The sequence below is a fragment of the Ranitomeya imitator genome, chromosome 1, assembly GCF_032444005.1.
Source record: "Ranitomeya imitator isolate aRanImi1 chromosome 1, aRanImi1.pri, whole genome shotgun sequence".
Taxonomy (NCBI): domain Eukaryota; kingdom Metazoa; phylum Chordata; class Amphibia; order Anura; family Dendrobatidae; genus Ranitomeya; species Ranitomeya imitator.
Genome location: NC_091282.1, coordinates 296,268,185 through 296,289,026, shown reverse-complemented (window position 1 = coordinate 296,289,026; position 20,842 = coordinate 296,268,185). Strand labels below are relative to the sequence as shown.

Below are 20,842 nucleotides of genomic sequence, written 5' to 3'. Positions count from 1 at the left end.
AATAGAATGAGCCTTAATCCCTGCTGAGACGGGGTGACCTCTAACTTGGTACGATTCCTGGATAGCTGAACGAATCCACTTGGCTATCATAGCCTTGGAAGCGGCTAGACCTTTCCTTGGTCCTTCCAGGAGCACAAACAGGGCATCTGACCTGCGGAAAGACGCCGTCCTCGAGACGTATCTCCTAAGAGCTCTCACTAAATCCAGTGTGTGAAGAGCCTTCTCGGTGCGATGTACTGGTGCCGGGCAAAGTGAAGGCAAGACAATATCCTCATTGAGGTGGAAAGATGAGACAACTTTCAGTAGAACAGACAGGGATGTTCTCAAAACCACCTTATCTTGATGAAAAATAAGGAAAGGAACTTGACAAGACAAAGCTGCCAGCTCTGAGACTCGTCGGATGGACCTGATCGCAACCAGGAAGGCAACTTTCCATGACAGAAAGGACAGAGAAACTTCTTGCAGAGGTTCAAAAGGGGCCTCCTGCAAGACTCCGAGGACGAAATTAAGGTCCCATGGTTCCAACGGCATCTTATAGGGCGGCACCACATGGGAGACTCCCTGAATGAACGTCTTTACCTGTAATCTGTTGGCAATTCTGCGTTGGAACAGGACAGACAAGGCTGAAATCTGCCCCTTGAGAGAACTAAGGGCGAGACCTAAGTCCAAACCCGATTGAAGGAATTCGAGGATGGAAGGAATGGAAAATTCAAGAGGAGAGCGTCCCCGGTCCTTGCACCATGACAAGAAGGTCTTCCAAATGCGATGATAAATACATATAGACGTAGGCTTTCTAGAGCTGATCATAGTAGAAATGACTTCCTGAGAGAAGCCTGTCTGTGTTAGCACCCAGGACTCAACGGCCATGCCGTCAAACAAAGGGCCTCGGAGTTCTGGTGGTAAATGGGGCTCTTGGACAACAGGTCTTATTCGGTAATCGCCAGGAGACATCGGTGACTAGTTGAACCTGTTCGGCGTACCTGCGCGGCCAGTCTGGCGCAATCAGGATTACTGGTATCCCCTCCGCTCTGATCTTCTTGATGACTCTCGGCAGTAAGGGAAGCGGGGGAAATATGTACAGAAGCCGGAACTGATGCCACTAGTGAAAGCGTGCGTCTGCCCCGATGGCTGCCAGATCGTGGGACCGAGCTATGAAGTCAGGAACCTTGGAATTTAGCCGTGAGGCCATCAGATCCGCGTCCGGGGTTCCCCAATGACAGCAGATCTGGTGGAAGATCTCCGGATGGAGAGACCTTGACAGCTGAGGAAATCCGCCTCCCAATTTTTGACTCCCTGGATGTGAACTGCTGAGATCATTGAGCGGTTTTCCTCAGCCCATCAGAGCATGTGGCCTACCTCGGTCATGGCTGCCTTGCTGCATGTTCCCCCCCTGCCTGTTGATGTATGCCCCTGCCATGGCATTGTCGGACTGAATCCTGATGGGACGACCCGCCAGGAAGGGATGGAATTGGAGAAGATCCAACCTGATTTCCCGTATTTCCTGGATGTTGATGGGCAGGCGTGCTTCCTGAAGAGACCAGCGGCCCTGAGCAGTGTGATGGTGGAACACCACTCCCCAGCCCAGAAGACTGGCATCTGTTGTCACAACTAGCCAATGTACTGGGAGAAAGGACTTCCCTTGATTCAGTCCACCACCTGAGAGACTGTCTGACTCGCTGGGGAGGGAGGAAACGATGATCGAGAGAGAACGGGTTACTGTCCCACACAGCCAGGAGGGCATGTTGTAAGGGGCTGAGGTGTAATTGAGCGAATGGGACCACCTCCATAGCTGCTACCATCCTGCCGAGGACTCTCATACTGAAACGCAGAGAGTGAGTGTGAGGTTGGGAGAGCTTCTGAGCTTCCCGCTGTAAGACTGAGATATTTTCTGGGGAAAGAAGTACCAACCCCTGGGACGAGTCCAGTATCATTCCTAGAAAGGAACTTACCTCTGACCTGAGTGCACACAATTATTTCCTTTATTCCTTTCCTACAGACACTGAGCAAGAACTGGTTCACTTAGAGCCAGCAGGAGGGTGTATACTGCAAGGGAGGAGCTATTCTTTATGTGTTAGTGTCCTCCTAGTGGCAGCAGCATAACACCCATGGTCCTGTGTGCCCCAATGAGGTGTAGGAGAAAAGTTTTCCAACAGCATGAATTTTTATAAAAGAATCATTACTTAGCCATTTAATTGCCCTCCACTCCAGTTCTTTCGATCTATTTGTCCTGCAGCAATGATGTTATGTCAATTGGGGAGCATGAGCACTGTAACTGATCATTGACATCAGCGGTGTATTTCATGCAGGGCTGCCTCCAACAATTTCAGCGCCTCATACTGGCAACATTTTTTGGCATTCTTGGGCCCCCAGGCTCCACCACAGCTCCATCTCCAATCCTCGAACCTTGCCCAGTCCCACCGCCATCTCTTGGAATAACTCCACTTCTGCACCACTTTGTCACCGATCACACAGTAACAATTCCCATCTAACACCATGTCACATACATAGCCATCAGCTTTTGTTTTGGCCAACAGATTTTTTTTAAGCCGCCACCACGACAAGGCAGACTCTTTTGGCTTGCTTGGCTCTACTCTACTCTAACCTATTAAACATTTGGTAAAATAGCCGGTATGCTTTTTAAGTATATTTTTAATTAGGTTTCTGCAAGGGAATGTGTCACATACATTTCTCCTATGCCTCATTTTGGGGACACAAGACCATGGGTGTTATGCTGCTGCCACTAGGAGGACACTAAGTTAACACAGAAAGATTAACTCCTTCCCTGCAGTATACACCCTCTCACTGGTCAATATTCAACCAGTTCTTGCTTAGTATCTGTATGAGGCACTTGGGTCTGTTTCAGTCAGACCCCAACGTTTTTATTTTCTTTTTGATTTTTCTGTTAATTTTTATTTTTTAATTAACGGAGTGAAGGGGGCGACGGATTCCTTTCAAGGGTCCGCTCTCCACCGAACCATCAACAGGCGAGCACGCAGAGTATACCTCCCCGTACCCTCTCTTCTGCAACGACTGGGGCATGCCTAGTCTACGCTTGGGGCGACGGTTCCTATATGGTTCCGATCTCCCCCCTGTTAGATGGCGAGCACATAGAGTTCTGGCACTTATGTGCCTCTCCTGGGCTCTACCGCATATCAAGGCCCTCACCTGATGGCGTCATGTAGTCCCCACAACAGCTGTAAGTCCATTGCGGCAGGCACAGATGAAGATGAACGAAGGGTCCTCTCCAACCCCCGACAAAGGGAGGATGGATTGAGCTCATACTATCGCAATGGAGGCTGCATTCCTACTCGGTGGCGGTGAGTTTCGGTATCAACAACAACCTCGATTCCGGCCCTTTCACAACAATCCCAATTGGTCTTCCACCTCCTCCAGCTCAGGACGAGCTTCGCACGGAGGCAGAGGTGCCCAGGTCTCATACAGACCTAACCGTAGCTGGAAACCCAGACCGAGGTCATCTGGATCTAAGGGATCCAGATCCCTTAGACCTTCCACTCAGTGACTCGTTGCAACTTGCGGGGGACATCGACCAAGTAGGTGGCCATTTACTTTCGTTCCGCCAAGCCTGGCTTTCGGTCGTCCTCGATGATTGGGTCAGAGAACTGGTGTCCTCCGGATACAAAATAGAGTTTTCTCCCCCCTCCCCCCGACACGTTTCTTTCAGTCGTGTCCTCCTGAAGCAAAGACAACGGCTTTTCTCCAGGCCGTAAGGGCTCTACAAGGGGACGGAGTCATCATTCCGGTTGCCCTAGACCAAAGGTTCAAGGGGTTTATCTTGAACCTATTCATGGTCCCAAAGAAGGACGGATCGCTACGACCAATACTGGACCTAAAGCTTCTGAACCACTTTGTAAAAATTTGACGCCTCGGAATGGAATCCCTCCACTCTGTCGTCGCATCCTTGGAAAAGGGAGAGTTCCTAGCATCCATAGACATCAAAGATGCTTACCTCCACATCCCAATTGTTCCCCCTCATCAACAGTTCCTTCGCTTCGCTTTTCGCGAGGAACACTTCCAGTTTGTGGCCTTACCTTTTGGCCTCGCCACCGCTCCCAGAGTTTTCACCTAAGTCATGGCAGCCGTCATGCCTATCCTTCATGCTCGGGGAGTGGTGATACTTCCGTACCTGGACGACCTGCTGATAAAAGGCACGTCATATCCAGCCCGCGAGGAGTCCGTCGACATCACGGTGGATACTCTTTCTCGCCTGGGTTGGAAGATAAACTTCCAAAAATCTTCCCCGGTTCCAGCTCAGCAGATTTCATTCTTGGGAATGACCCTGGACACTTCCCACGGCTTGGTCATTCTCCCTCCTGAAAAGGCCTCGGCCTTGCAGCAGGGAGCACGGCGTCCCTCCCACCCAGTCTCAGCAAAATGGTAGCTGCCATGGAAGCGGTACCGTTCGTGCAGTTCCATCTCCGTCCCTTACAACATGCGCTGCTGTCGGCTTGGAATGGGAACCGTCGCTTCCGTCTGTCTTGGCATGTCAGGCAAACCCTCAGGTGGTGGACGCTGAAGTCCTCTCTGAACCAGGGGAAGTCCTTTCTCCCAGTGCGCTGGCTGGTGGTGACCACCGATGCCAGCCTTTTGGGCTGGGGTGCAGTCTTCAGTCACCACACAGCTCAAGGGCGGTGGTCCACTCTAGAGTCGCGCCTCCCCATCAATATCCTGGAAATACTAGCGATCAGACTAGCTTTGCTCAGTTTTCACCATCTCCTTGCAGGTCGACCCATCAGAATCCAGTCAGACAACGCCACAGCGGTGGCGTACATCAACCATCAAGGGGGAACCCGCAGCAAGACGGCCATGCTCGAAGTGACCCACATCCTCCGCTGGGCGGAGCGCAACCATTCGCCAATCACGGTGTGGAGAATTAGGCGGCGGTCTTCCTCAGTCACCAGGGTCTCGCCTTGGGCGAGTGGTCCCTTCACCCGGAAGTTTTCCATCAGATTTGCCATCGCTGGGGGACCCCGGATGTGGACCTCATGGCCTCAAGGCTCAACAACAAGGTCCCCCAGTTCATTGCCTGATTGTCACGCTCACGCCCTGACTGGTGGGCATGAGCTCGGGGGGTTTGTGGCCCCACTGGGCCACAAACCAGACTACCCTGGAAGGGGCGTGACTATGACAGCTGCCTGGGTTTTCACTGGAGCTTCTGATGGTGAGGTCAGGCTTGTTCAGCAGGCAGCTGCCAAGTGCTACTCCAGGGTGGTGTCTGGCTGTGGCTGCTGATCCCACTTGGAGAACAGGAACACTAGGACAGGTGCGGGCATCAGGCAGGACTGGCAGAAGAGCACGGTTGAAACTCAGACGAGTAGGCTGGCACGGCTGAGACACAGGGCTGGCAGAGACGGGGCAGAGAACACAGGGCTGGCAGGCACGGCAGAGAACACAGGGCTGGCAGGCACGGCAGAGAACACAGGGCTGGCAGAAACACAGGACTGGCAGGAAAACAGGACTGGTTGGTGTGGTGTATGAAGGAACAGGTAGGGACCTGTTCACACAGGAGGTGCAGGTATGGATATGTATATGAAGAAACAGGTAAGGGACCTGTTCACACTGGAGGTGCAGGTAAGAAAACAAGCAGAAAGGAATGAAGTATGAAGGAACAGGTTGGGACCTGTTCACACAGGAGATGCAGGTACGGAAACAAGCCAGAAGGAAAGGAGAATGAAGGAACAGGTTGGGACCTGTACACACAGGAAGAGAAGTGCAGGCTGCGGATAGGAATGGTAGAGCAGCATGAGATGGAGCAGCAACAGAAGCTAAGCAGAGCAGAGCCACAAGGAATGTGGAGAGGAGCTGCAGCAAGAGATTACTGCAGCAGCAGAAGCTAAGCAGAGTGGAGCCACAAGGAAAGTGGAGAGGAGCTGCAGCAAGAGGTTTCTGCAGCAGCAGAGTAGAACCGCAAAGAATGCGGAGAGGAGCTGCAGCAAGAGATTACTGCAGAAGCTAAGCTGAGCGGAGCCACAAGGAATGTGGAGAGGAGCTGCAGCAAGAGATTACTGCAGCAGCAGAAGCTAAGCAGAGCGGAGCCCCAAGGAATGTGGAGAGGAGCTGCAGCAGAAGATTACTGCAGCAGCAGACGCTAAGCAGAGTAGAACAGAGCAGAACCACAGGAGTGCGGAGCAGAGGTAAAGCCACAAAGGTACAGAGCAGGCAGAGCCGCAAGAGTGCGGAGCATAAGCAGACTGAGAACACAAGGAAAGACACAGCAGGGAAGGAAGCCACAGACAAGGAGACCGAGATAAGACTAAGTTCAGACAAGGAACAAGAACAAAGACACAGGGACCAGGATATTCTGCCTCCTGGAGGGCGTACAACAAGATCAAGGCAAAAACACAGAGAAAAGTCTCCAGAGAGGGAGTAACTCAGAGCAAGGCCTGCCAAACTCAGAAGCAAAACACAAACTGAGCTAACACATTGCACAGGCCCAGTCCACTGGGTGGAGCTGCACTAAATACTGGAGGCCTCTTGGTCATTGGTCAGGAACAGATTAGACAGGTGCACCTGATTCCTATAAGAACCAGAGAGTTCAGCCGCCTCCCCCCTATACACACAGCCAGGAAGCATGGAGAGCAGAGGAACAGAATATGGAGCTGGCAAGAAAAAGAAACCACCTCATGGCCTGGAGCAGTGGGTAAGATAGTGTGAGAGATGAGAGGCCATGCCGTGATGCCAGCAGAGTTGTTACTGATCACTTGATCCACGCGCCATCGGAGCAGATGCCTTGGTTCTACCGTGGCATCAATTCAGCCTTCCATACATTTTTCCTCTCCCCCTGCTACCAAGGGTCATCAAGAAGATCAGGGCAGAGGGGGTACCAGTGATCTTAATTGCGCTAGACTGGCCGCGCCGGGCATGGTACCGGTTCAGCTGGTTGCCGACGTCCCCTGGCGGTTTCGAGATCGCATGGATCTCCTCTCACAGGGCCCGATTTACCACCAGAACTCCGGGGCCCTGTCTTTGACGGCGTGGCCGTTCAATTTTGGATTCTAGCCCAAGCTGGATTCTTTCCTGAGGTGTCCTCCACCATGATTAGTGCTAGAAAGCCCATGTCCATGCGCATTTATCACCGTACCTGGCGAATCTTCTTCGCATCTTGCAATGCCCGTTGACGATCCCCTCTGGTATTTTCCATCCCTTCCATATTGGAATTTCTCCAATCAGGACTAGAATCGGGTCTCGCACTTAGCTCCCTCAAGGGACAAGTGTTAGCATTGTCAGTCCTTTTTCAACGAAAAATTGCCACCAGATTACCGGATAAGACGTTCATTGAGGGAGTTTCCCGTGTGGCGCCTCCCTATAAAATGCCTTTGGATCCATGGGATCTTAATTTGGTCCTTGGATCTCTTCAGGAGGCCTCTTTCAAGCCACTGCAGGATGTCTCTCTGACCTTCCTTTCCTAGAAGGTAGTTTTTCTAGTGTCTTTTACGTCAATCAGGCGTGTCTCGGAGTTGGCGGCTATCTCCTGCCGACCCCCGTTTCTGATTTTTCACTCGGATAAGGCAGTCTTGAGGACTTCTCCCATTTTTCTACCCAAGGTCGTTTCCTCCTTTTACCTCAATGAAGAGATTATTCTGCCTTCATTCTGTTAGGCACCAGTCCATCGCGTTGAGAAAGCTCTGCACACTCTTGATGTGGTTAGGGCTCTTCGACGGTACATTTCACGGACGGCTCACTTCCGCAAGTCAGATGTCCTGTTCGTGCTTCCAGAGGGACAACGGAAGGGCTTACCCACTTACAAGGCCACTCTAGCCAAGTGGATCTGATCGGCTATTCAGGAATCCTATCGTGTCAAGGATGCTCCAATCCCAGCAGGGATTAAGGCCCATTCTACTCAGTCAGTGGGTGCCTCTTGGGCCATTCGGCACCAGGTGTCAGCACAACAGGTCTGCAAAGCTGCGACTTGGTCCAGCTTGCATACTTTTACAAAGCATTACCACATTCATTCTTTTTCCTCTGCAGATGCTGCCTTTGGCAGGCACATTCTGCAGTCGGCAGTAGTACCTTAGCTGTAAGTCTATGGTACATGGGGTAATAGCAGCGATGTTGCTCCCCACCCAGGGATTGCTTTAGGACGTCCCATGGTCCTGTGTCCCCCAATGAGGTGTAGGAGAAATAGGGATTTTTGTGTACTCACCGTAAAATCCTTTTCTCTGAGCCAATCATTTGGGGACACAGCACCCACCCTGTTAGCCTTTTGGCTTGTTGTTACTTCTTTGGTTTTTTTTTTTTTAACCAATCAGTATTTATTGAACATTTTTCACAATAAACAACATATCAGAATGAAAAGGGAAGGTGGGGGGGAGGGAAGGGGGGATCAGGGGAAAAATCCAATGCATACCGTATTAAGGACCACAATGTAATCAATACAAAATACATAAATACAGTGTCACATAGAGGATAAAAGAAATAAACAGAAAACCAAAAAACAAGAGCAGAATTGTAGGAGCAAACAGTTTAAATAAGGGAAAGAGCAGACTGAGATACAAATGGCGAGGACGTCCAAGGGTCCCACCACGAGAGGACCTTAGGGTACCGTCACACAGTGGCATTTTGATCGCTACGACGGCACGATTTGTGACGTTCGAGCGATATATCCGTGACGTTCCAGCGATCTCGCTGTGTCTGACACGCTCCTGCGATCAGGGACCCCGCTGAGAATCGTACGTCGTAGCAGATCGTTTGAAACTTTCTTTCGTAGTCTAGTGTCCCGCTGTGGCGGCATGATCGCATGGTGTAACAAAGGTGTGCACGATATTGTATACGATGTGCGCATAGTAACCAACGGCTTCTACATCGCACATACGTCATGAAATTATCGCTCCAGCGTTGTACATTGCAAAGTGTGACTACAGTCTACGACGCTGGAGCGATATTATTACGACGCTGGAGCGTCATGGATCGTGCCGTCGTAGCGATCAAAATGTCACTGTGTGACGGTACCCTTAGCTCTTTTCGATAGACCCCCTGCCATTATGACCTCATAACAAAAATGTAAATCAATCCTGGAGATCAGCTCTGCTCTGGAGGTGGAAACGGAGGTCTTCCAATGCTTCGCGATACATTGCCTAGCAGCCACTAGGATATTAGAAACTATGGGGCGCAGGGGGGCAGGGAGATCGATGAGGGAGATGCCCAGGACAGCGAATTGGCCACTCAGAACAAGGGGCATACGGATCAGATCCTCAATCAAAGTCTCTACCTCACGCCAGAAGACCCGGACCTGCGGACACGACCACCAGACATGAGAGGAGGACCCAAGGGCGCCACATCCCTTCCAGCAGCGCGGAGAGGTAGCCGGGAAAACCCTCGCCAATCGGGCGGGGGTGAGGTACCAGTGGAGCTGAATTTTTTTCACCTGCTCCAAGTGGCCCAAACAAGACGAGAACCTAGAAGGGTGTACCATAGCAAATTGCCAATCCTCCAGGGAAGCCTCAAAGCCCAACGCTGACTCCCAGGAAGACATAAAAGGAAGTTTGTCAGTAGAACCAAATGAAATGAGGGCTTTATAAATTATGGAGATGCCATGTGGCACAATGGTGGATGGTCTGAAGAATCTATGGGCCGGGTCCTCTGTCAGAGGCGGGGGTGCACCGAATGACCGCCACGGTCTGAGGAAGCTGCGAATCTGCAGGTATTGAAAGAAGTCAGACCCAGTGAGGGAAAATCTCCCTGCAAGGTCCTCAAACGACAAGAGACCGTCCGAGCCGAAAAGGTCCGCCACCCGGTGCACCCCACGCCTCGTCCAGGAGGCAAGAGAAATGTGGACAATGGCACACTCCACAGCCTGCAAAGAGACATAGTCAAACATGAATGTTAGGAGAGAAGTGCTAAGGAGCGCCCATAGTTTAGATGCGTTCCTAATAGAACGGAGACAGGGGCCCACAGGAGGAACTTGAAGTAGTTGGAGCTCCAAAAGCAATCTAAGCGAGTTTTGGGGAGCAAAATGGGATTCAATCAGAAACCAGGGCAAACATGAGTTCCCCTCCCACCATATTTTAAGGGGCTCAAGGATCGCAGCCCTGTAATACGCCTGGACCGCAGGAGCTCCCAACCCCCCTGCAGAGTACGGAAGGGACATAATCCGACGCCTGACCCTATGGGGCTTCTTATTCCAGATAAATCGGTCTATCAAAGATTGAAAAGCCGAAATAAACTTCGAGGAGATAAAAAGGGGAAGGCACCGAAAGAGGTACATTATTTTGGGGAGGAATAGCATTTTCGCCGTTTGTATGCGGGCCATCCACGAGAGAGACGCGCTTGATATTTGCTCCATGCCCCTCCTGACCTCCGAATGAGTTTCTTCGCAATTTACTCGGACTATGTTATCTAGCCTAGTAATCTTGATGCCCAGATATGTAAAGCCCAAGGGAGCCCAAATAAAAGCATATTGAGATTGAATTTGAATCTGAAGGGGGGGGGGGAGAAAGAGGGGGAAAATTGTGGATTTGGTGAGATTAAGTTTATAATATGAAACCGCCGAAAACTCAGATAGGATGGTGGTGATTGCAGTCAATGAAGTTAAGGGAGAGGTGCAGGTCAGGACCACGTCGTCGGCATAAAGACCAATTTTATGTTCAGTTCCCCCCACCGCAATTCCCCTTATGTCCGCGCACTTCCTGACCATGGCGGCCAAGGGCTCCATGATCAGAGCAAAGATGATAGGGGAGAGGGGGCAGCCTTGACGAGTACCGTTCCTAATAGGAAACGTTCGAGACCCGAATCCCGCCGATCGAACCGACGCGCATGGGTTGGAATACAATGCCATAACCGCTTTGCTAATCTGCCCGGTAAGCCCAAATTTCTCCAATGTGAGTTCGATATAGCCCCAGTGCACTCTGTCAAACGCCTTCTCGGCATCGAGCGACAGGAATACACTGGGGAGACTCCCCCTCTCCACCACATCCAAGAGATCTATCAGTCGTCTGGTACCATCCCTCGTCTGTCTGCCAGGAATAAACCCAACTTGGTCGGGGTGAATGAGATCAGGAAGGACTGAGAACAATCTATTGGCCCAGACTTTTGCGTAGATCTTAACGTCGCAGTTTAAGAGTGCTATCGGGCGGAAGTTCCCCGGAGATGTTGTGGGTTTCCCTTGTTTGGGGAGAGTCGCAATGGCAGCCTCCAACCCCTCAGCCCTAATACTACCAACCGCCAGCCAATTATTAAAAAGACGCAACAGAAAGGGGGCAAGGACAGGAAAAAACTGAGCATAGTAGGAGAAGGGTAAGCCATCAGGCCCCGGGGAAGAACCCTTATTGGCCTCTCTGATAATCTGCGAGAGTTCAGACTCGACAATGGGGGAATTTAGGAAGGAGAGCTGCTCCTGAGTGACCGAGGGGAGATTAGCCCTCTCCAAGAACGCCAAAATTGACTCCCGCGTAGGTTGAGGAATCCCCAGGTCAGACCCGAGGTCATAAAGCGAGGAATAATAAGAAGCAAACTCCTCCGCAATCTGAATCGGGTTGCGAACCTGGGAGCCGTCAGACAGGAGCAAGAATGGGATCTTGGATTGGGCCTCTCTCTTCCTAACACGTCTAGCCAGAACAGCACCCGCTCGATCCCCCATTGTGTAGAATTTGGCTCTGGTTTTCCTCAGGGCCTTCTCAGCCTTATGGAGGAGGAGATTGCGAACATGTATGCGGGCTTTAGAAAGGTCAGATAGAAGTGCTGGAGTAGGAGAAAGTTTATGAGCAGATTCCAGGCAAGATAATTCGTCTAAGGCTACCTGAAGTGCCGCATTGTATTTCCTCTTAGCCTTTGCCGCTAGCTTGATGAAGTGACCCCTAATCACCGCCTTGTGGGCGAACCAGAGGGTATCGTCACCAATGTCAGGAGTGTCATTGGAGGCAAAAAATTCTCCCAAGGCCTCCTCTATACATTGGAAATTGGATTGGTCAGCCAGGAGGTGGGCATTAAGGCGCCAACGCGCAGGGGGTCTGATGGCCAAGGGGTCCCTCAGGGTAAGGGACACCGGGGCATGATCCGACCAGGTGATACTGCCAATATCTGCTGCGATGCAGTGAGGGAGAGCCACGTCATTCACCAGCACAAAATCGATCCTGCTATAAGAACCGTGTCTGGGAGACAAAAATGTGTAGTCTCTCTCACCGCAGTGCAGGTACCGCCAGACATCATGCAAGTGGAAAGAGTCAGCTAGAGGCCCGACTTCACATCTAGACAGTGAAGAGGCAGAGCAGTCAAGGACTTTGGACATTGGGGCATTGAAGTCACCAGCTATCAGCCTGTGCCCATGTTGAATATCATTAAGAGTTTTGAATACACCCTCCAAAAACTTAAGTTGGCCTACATTAGGGGCATATATCGAGGCAATAGTATATGGGGCATTATTAATGAGACACAACACCACAATGAATCTACCCAATGGATCCGCTATAGATCGAACCAGTTGGAAGGAGTTGGACCTGCTGAAGAAAATGGCTACACCCGCCTTTTTTGACGGGCCATTGGCAAAAAACTGATGCGGGTACAGACCTGATTGCATTCTGGAGTTATCACATTCCAGCAAGTGCGTTTCCTGGAGACATAAAATATCATGACGGGATTTGCTCAACTGTAATAGAGAAAGCGGAGGGCGCCACTGAATGCAAAACTGATATTGGGGCTCACCGTGGACTGAAAAACAACAGAGATAATCCAAAAGAAAAGGAAAAGATCATGTCCACATGAATGGGATTTGCTCAACTGACGCCAAACCACAGACCTCTTACCCGGCGAGTTGAGGCCATTAACGTTAATTGAATACAGTGAGATACTCATTGAAAAGGCATAAGAACAGTTTTACAGTCCTCAAACACTGATAACCTGAGCAAAGGCAAAGAAAACATGTGGTCAATATAGCAGGACATAAGAAAGGGCAAAACAGAAACAGAAGAGAAAGAACATAGGGAAACAAACAGGACATACAACAAAAAAACCAGCGGACCAAGGTCCATTCAGGAATATCCTGAGTCCAGAAGGTGAGAATCAAAAAAACAGTTCACCTATGGGGCAAACAGATGCTGCTGGAGCTCTCAAGCGAGAAACCAACGCAGCTTAAAAAAGGAAAAAAAAGAAAAACCAAGTAAATCCGTGCGGGAAAATAGCCAGGAACCAAAGATACAGTAGACTCAGGCCTCCTCCCAGTCCGGTGTGATACGGGCCCTGGGACCTCCGTCAGACCCATGCTTAGGAATGTTCACGGCACTCGAGGAGTCGGGAGTCCCCATTTAGCGAGAGCCGAAGCCGCGTGGGACGGAGTTAGGCAGGTAGTGATTGATCCATCTTTGCGAATGAGCAGCTTCGTCGGAAATCCCCAGCGATACAGGATGCCTTTCTCTCTGAGGATGGCAGTGTAGGGGGCGAAGGTCCTCCGCAGAGCCAAAGTGCCCGGAGAGAGATCCGGAAAGACTGAGATGTTTGCAAATCGTTCAGGAAGCGCTGGGGTTCTCCTTAGGGCCTGTAGGAAGTCCTCCTTTATCTCAAAAAAATGTATGCGCGCCAGCACATCTCTGGGAATGGAGGGCCCCAGGCCAGAGGGTTTAGGGATCCTATGCACGCGGTCTATTATGAAGTCCTTTGGCGCGAACTGCGGTAAGGCTGCCGCCATAAAGTCCTGCAGGAATGGCTTCAAATCCCCTGCCAGGACAGATTCCTCGATGCCTCTCAGTTTAACGTTATTTCTCCTGGACCTATCTTCCAGGTCCAGGGCTTTAGCGTGGGTTTTAGCAGCTAGGGTTTGCAGGGATTCATGTGCGTCCCAGAGCTCATTATGAGAGGAGACCAGTTCCGCCATCTTGCGCTCCAGGCGGTCCGTGCGGTTGCCCAGCTCCGCCACCTCTCCTCTTAGCTCAGCCAGCATAGAACGCAAGTCCTCTTGGATGGAGGATCTAAGGTCCCCAAGCAGTCCTTTAAGGAGAGATGCGGTCACCGGGCCATCAGCTGCGTCAGACGCCGAGCCGCCTGAATTTAACGCTGCTCCGCCAAAATGCGACGCTGCTGCGTCCGAATGTAGCGCTGTTCCATCTGGATGCGACGCCGCAGCGCCGGACCGCGACGCCTGAGCGTTGCGTTGTGAGGAGCGGGAAGCCCTGGGGGAGGACTGCGCCATCTTGGATTCCGGCGGTGGCTGCGGGGTGGCTGCAAAGAAGTCGGGAATTCTCCTAGGGGGATCGCGGTTGGACGCTCTGGATTTCCCCATGCACTCACCGACGCTCCGGGAGCCAGCACCGATGTCGTGAAGGCAGAAGAGGACACCTGAGAGGTAGAAGTGTGCCGCTTTGAGGTTCCTGGCTGAGGAGCTCCCACTCTGTGCGACCTACTCCATCAGCAGATAGGCCACGCCCCCCCTTACTTCTTTGGTTTTGACATAGTTTTATTGTCTTTCGTTTAATACTCCTACTGCTTCTCTACCGAACTGGTTGAATATTGCCCAGTTAGAGGGTGTATACTGCAGCGGAGGAGTTAATCTTTCTGTATTAACTTAGTGTCCTCCTAGTAGCAGCAGCAAAACACCCATGGTCCTGTGTCCCCCAATGATTGGCTCAGAGAAAAGGATTTTACGGTGAGTACACAAAAATCACTATTTTTAAAAATGAACAATAATACCATATACAAGGGACAAATACCGCCATACCATGACCAGACCACATATTACCACCACATAGTGACCGAATAATAACACATACAAGGCACAAATACCACCACACCATGACCATACCACATATTACCACCACATAGTGACCGAATAATATCACATACAAGGAAGAAATACCGCCACATCAAACCAGACCACATATAACCACCACATAGTGAATTAATAATACCACATACAAGGGACAAATACTGCCACACCATGACCTAAAACATTTTACTATCACGTAGTGAGAGAATAATACCACATATAAGGGACAAATACCGCCACACCATGACCAGACCACATATTACTACCACATAGAGACTGAATACTACAATACAAATCATTAATAAACACAATACTAATATTACCATAAGTTTCATTATACATAGGAGCTTTGTGCATAGTACACAGTGTATAGTATCAGTATACACATAATACAGTGACATTATACTCTGGAGCTCTGTATATAGTGTCAGTGTACAGATAATACAGTGATTATAGGTGATATTATATACAGGAGCTCTGTACATAGTATACAGTGTATATTGTGAGTATACAGGTAATACAGGGATCACCATAGTGTCCTTGTACAGGTAATACATAGATCACCAGTGACATTATACACAGGAGCTCTGTATATAATATAAAGTGTATAGTGTCAGTGTACAGGTAAAGCACTGACTCACCGGTGATGTCTCTAGTTGAAGTTATTCATCTTCATCCAGCAGAGACCACCATCAATTCTTCCAGCCAGGACTCGCGTCTGCAAAAAGTAACACAGTTATCTATAGCACATTCCGCAATTTTTCCTCAACTTGTACACTACGCCAGATGAAGAAAAAAGCGACCGTGTCACCCTGCACAGTAACAGGACCCCCCACACACTGAAACAGTATCCTCATAAATAAAATACCTCACAGCTGTAATAAAATCCCTTAATTAGCCGCTACAGTAGTAACGTCCCACATCCTACTCCCATATGTCTCCACCCTGCCCTCATGTCTCTTCGCCTTGCCCCCATGTCTTGCCCCCATGTCTCTCCACCTTGCCCCGTTTCTCTCCATCTTGGCCCCATGTCTCTCCACCTTGCCCTCATGTCTCTCCACCTTGCCCCCATGTCTCTCCACCTTGCCCCCATGTCTCTTCACCTTGCCCCCATGTCTCTTCACCTTGCCCTCATGTCTCTCCACCTTGCCCCCATGTCTCTTCACCTTGCCCCCATGTCTCTCCACCTTGCCCCCGTTTCTCTCCATCTTTGCCCCATGTCTCCACCTTGCCCCCATGTCTCTCCACACTGCCCCCGTGTCTCTCCAGACTGCCTCCGTGTCTCTCCAGACTGCCTCCAGGTCTCAACACACTGCCCCCCGGCTATCTCCACCCTCCCCCATGTCTCTCCTTCCTACCTTCATATCTCTCCACCCTGCCCCATGTCTCTCCACCTTGCCCTCATGTCTCTCCACACTGCCCCCATGTCTCTCCACACTGCCCCCATGTCTCTCCACACTGCCCCCATGTCTTTCCACACTGCCCCCCAGATCTCTCCACACTGCCCCAGGTCTCTCCATTCTGCCCCATAGTGCGGCTTTACGAAAAAAAAAGTTTCTCTTTACCTTTCCGAGGTCCAGTGGTGTCCTCTCCCTGATTCATCTGAGGCGCAAACATGACGGCGTATTGCAGTGATGTAATATGACGGCGACTGTTAACTGTTGCCGTGCGGGAAGCCTTTCCTCACGGCAATTTAGAAATTAACTGAGCGTGGATCCTAGGACTCACGTTCAGTTACTGAACCTGCAGATTCTTGCCACTGGGACCTGGTGAGCAGAAGAGAGAGGGCCTGGTCCAGGCTCACCGGGCCACATATGCCAGTAAGCCCAGTAGTGTCCTGATGGCAGCCCTGATTCCATGTATACAAGCATGACCCAAAGATAACTCAAAGCCAGTGATTAACTTCAAGTAATAGTTTTTTCTTAATATAGCATAACAATATTTGCAGTTCAGCTAATGAATGACTATCCCAGACAACCCCCTTTTTATCCTCTTCTCTTTTAACTATTTTTATGATATAGTATAGGTGTGATATACCCTAATTTATGCACAGGTTGATGGTATGACTGCTTTGGTGCTCAGCTGTTTCCAGCACTATTTGTACATTCACCGAAAGGAGTGTGAGCTCCTGGCAAGAACAGAAGAGACCATGCTCCAGAATTTGCTGCAAAAAATCAGAGACGTTTCATGGCAAGCTCGGTCGAAATATACTGTACTCTGCGCACTACTGCCATTTCTGGGATCTAAGAAGGTCAGAATTCAGTATTCACACTTTTAGTTCTTTGGTTTTGATGTTTTTTAGTTTAACCCCTTCGTGATTGGAGGTATTTTTGTTTTTGTCTTTTTCTCCCCTTCTTCCCAGAGCCATAACTTGTTTATTTTTCAGTAAATATGGCCATGTGAGGGCTTGTTTTTTTGTAAGACGAGTTGTACTTTTGAACACATTGTACTGGAAAGTGGGGAAAAAAATTGCAAAAAAAAAGTGCATTCCAATTGTTTTTTGTTTTGCTTTCTTATTATGTTCACTGAATTCTAAAACTGACCCACTATTATGATTCTCCAGGTCATTAAGAGGTCATAGACACCAAGCAGGTTTAGGTTCTTTTTTTTCTAAGTGGTGAAAAAAAAATTCAAACGTTTGTAAAAAATAATAACAAAATGTGCTATTTTCCTATACCCATAGCTTCTCCATTTTTCGTGATCTCGGGTTGGGTGAGGGCTTATTTTTTGCGCACCAAGCTGATGTTTTTAAAAATACTAGTTTAGTGCATATATCATCTTTTGATCGCCCGTTATTGAATTTTAATGCAGTGTTGTGGCAACCAAAAAACGTAATTCTGATGTTTTGACTTTTTTCTTGTTACGCCGTTTACCGATCAGGTTACTTCTTTTTTTTTATATTGATAGATCAGGCGATTCTGAACACGGCAATACCAAATATGTGTATGAATGGGGCAAAAGGGGAGTGTTTTGAACTTTTATATTTTTAAAAACATTTTTTCTTTAACTTTTGTCATGTTTCAATAGTGTACATGGGAGACTAGAAACAGCCATAACCAGATCGCCTCTGCTACGTACAGGCGATGATCAGATCGCCTGTATGTAGCAGAATTGCTCACAGCAATCTGGCATTGACTTCTTGCTGAAGACCTCTGGTTGTCATGCCAACCCTTCGGCGACCCACGGTCATGTGACACGGGCGCCGATGGGCTGGATTTACGGCACGATTGCCGGAAGCGCGTGCTAAATGCTTCTGTCAGAGTTTGACTGCGGCATTTAATGGGTTAACAGCTGCGGGAGGATCGCAATTCCTCCCACGGCTGTTAGTGGCACATGTCAGCTGTTCAAAACAGTTGACATGTCCTGGATTAGTTGTGGGCTCACCGCGGGAGCCCATATCAAAGCGAGGCTGTCCGACATCGGCGTACTATTACGCCCGATGTCGGAAAAGGGCTAAACAATACTATTTTCATTGCGCTGTATGTCATTAGTTGTCACCTGCTTTGTAGTTTATGTACATACCACACGTACTTAAAGGGTATGTACCAAGTTAAAAAGTTATCACGTCAGTAGGATAGGGGATGACTTATTAATTGCTGGGGGTAAGTGGCCAGACCCCCAGTGATCCTGAGAACAGGGCTCTGAGGAACCCCAGCTGAATGGAGCGGAGGTTGAGCTCCGCATTATTTATTTTCTTTGGGACTGTTGGTAATAACTGAGCTCTATACTTGGCTATCTCCGGCAGTCTCGCTGAGAATGGATGGGGGTGAAGTGCATATGCTCAACCGCCCTTCCTTTCAGACTATATTCTTTAGAGCCTGGTTCTTGGGATCTCTGGGGTCCTAGCAGTCGTACCACCAGGGATCAGTAAGTTATAGACTAACCTATTGATAGGGGTTAGCTTACAAACCCTTTAAATGGAATCTGTCACCAGATTTTTGTTACCCCATCTAAGAGCAGCTTGATGGAGAGACTAAGACCCTGATTATAGCAATGTATCACTTCCTGGGCTGCTTGTTGCAGTTTTGACAAAATCTCTTGTTATATCTGCTGCAAATCTACAAGTTTTCTTAATGCTGAGCTCTGTATAACCCCTCCCACACCAGTGATTGGCAGCTTTCTATGTACACTGTGTATAGGCAGGAAAATGCCAATCTCTAGTGGAGGTGGGGTTATATAGAGCTCATGAATATGAAGTACTACATGGCAGCAGGTTTGCTAGTCCTGTTCTGTCCTCACTAGCTGAGGCAGGCTCATACGTAGCTATACAGTCAGCTAAACCGCTATACCGGGGTCCAATAAGGAGACTGTGGTTGAGTCTGTGCTTTATTAAACGTAGTGGTATATTGATGCGGTGAAACTGTGAACAATGATATAAATAGAATCAGTGCATGGTATAGAACAGATACATACTACACATGAGGTACATTATGCATAACATTTAGGAAGCTAGTTACTGAACTGGGAGTACAACTGGCTAGGCTAGGCTAATATGGAGCAGAAATATCTATAGGAAGCATAAAGACATACCGGCAATGCAATCGCAAGGGGGATGAAGTGAAGCGTCTTTCCTTGAAGGCAAACTGAAGAAAGTGAAAGGAAAAATGGAGGGAAATGGAGGCTGAGCTACCATAATGCATTGCAAAGGAGGAGGAGAATCAGACATGGATAATACAAAAACAAGATTGAACTGCCAACATAACTCTGACCGCTAGAGGGAGCCAAAGCATCACAGATGAATAAAGGCATGAATATATCAATACTGTATACTGAGGAAACTGCAATTATGCAAGCAAATAATCAGGGTAACAATATTAGATGGCGGAGACAGAACACTCCCCGTCTGGCATCAACGGATGTCACTACTCCTTTCTTCCGAAGGCAACAATAGGACCAGTTCAGATACCGGTCTGGAAAATGTCTTAGGTTCATTCCCTTGGGTCATCCTTAGCTCATCTTTGCGGACGTTGCCGTCCTTGCTCGGGAACGTTGCGGTAACTAGACCAAGTGGCCACTGGTTCCGGTGAATCTGACAGTCTTTCACAAGAACACGGTCACCTATGTTCAGATTAGGTTTAGTAGATTGCCACTTCGTCCGTGGCTGCAGGGTAGACAAATATTGTTTGCGCCACCTGTCCCAGAAAGTATTTGCAAGACTTTGTACCTGTCTCCATTGGCGCTTGTAGAGGTCCTTCGCGTCGAATCCTCCTGGAGGGGCACTGGACAGTCCTGTTTTCTGGGTAAGTAAAGTAGCTGGAGTCAATAACAAAGGCTCCTCAGGGTCGTTAGGAACTGGAACCAGGGGTCTTGCGTTAATTATAGCTGCAGCTTCAGCCATGAAGGTGATGAGACTTTCGTGGGTGAGTCTCGCTGCTCCTTCTTGAAGAAGAGTGGAGTCAAGAATTCTCCGTACTAGACCAATCATTCGTTCCCAGGATCCTCCCATATGTGAAGAGTGAGGTGGGTTGAATGACCATGTGCAGCCTTGGTCACTGAGGAACCTCTCGAGAGTCTTATAGTTTAGATTTGAGGGTATTCCTAATTCCTTTGCTGCACCAACGAAGTTAGTACCTCTGTCTGAACGTATGTGCTTGATAGGACCACGGATGGCCATAAAACGTCTTAAGGCATTGATGAAGCTTGACGTGTCAAGGGACTCGATGACCTCTATGTGGACGGCTCTGATTGACATGCAAGTGAACATGACTGCCCAACGTTTACTATTGGCTTGGCCGCCTCTCGTACGACGTGTAACAACTGACCAAGTCCCAAACACATCGAGACCAACGCTAGTAAAGGGAGGGTCTGGGCTGAGTCTATCTGCTGGTAGGTCAGCCATCTTTTGGGTTTGAGTTGAACCACGAAGCTTACGGCAGGTAACACATTTGTAGATGACACTACTGATGAGTCTTTTTGCACCGATGATCCACAAGCCAGCAGATCTGATGGCTCCTTCTGTAAATAGTCTTCCTTGGTGCTTGACCAGATTGTGGTAATGTTGTACGATTAGGTAGGCAACATGACATTTTCCGGGAAGTATAAGAGGGAATTTCTCCACAAACTCCATCTCAGCTTCTTTGAGTCGGCCTCCTACCCTCAGCAGGCCGTTGTTGTCGATGAATGGGTCGAGTTTTC

At 49.2% G+C, this 20,842-nt stretch overlaps 1 protein-coding gene across 1 annotated transcript in view; it reads left to right on the top strand.

The window, feature by feature from the left end:
• LOC138663059 (tRNA (32-2'-O)-methyltransferase regulator THADA-like) overlaps nucleotides 1-20,842 on the top strand; it is a 153,431-nt gene that overhangs the window by 36,812 nt on the left and 95,777 nt on the right. Inside the window, exon 11 of the mRNA XM_069749162.1 lies at nucleotides 16,761-16,958. Within this exon, the coding sequence (XP_069605263.1) occupies nucleotides 16,761-16,958 (198 nt within the window). The remainder of the gene's footprint in view (nucleotides 1-16,760; nucleotides 16,959-20,842) is intronic.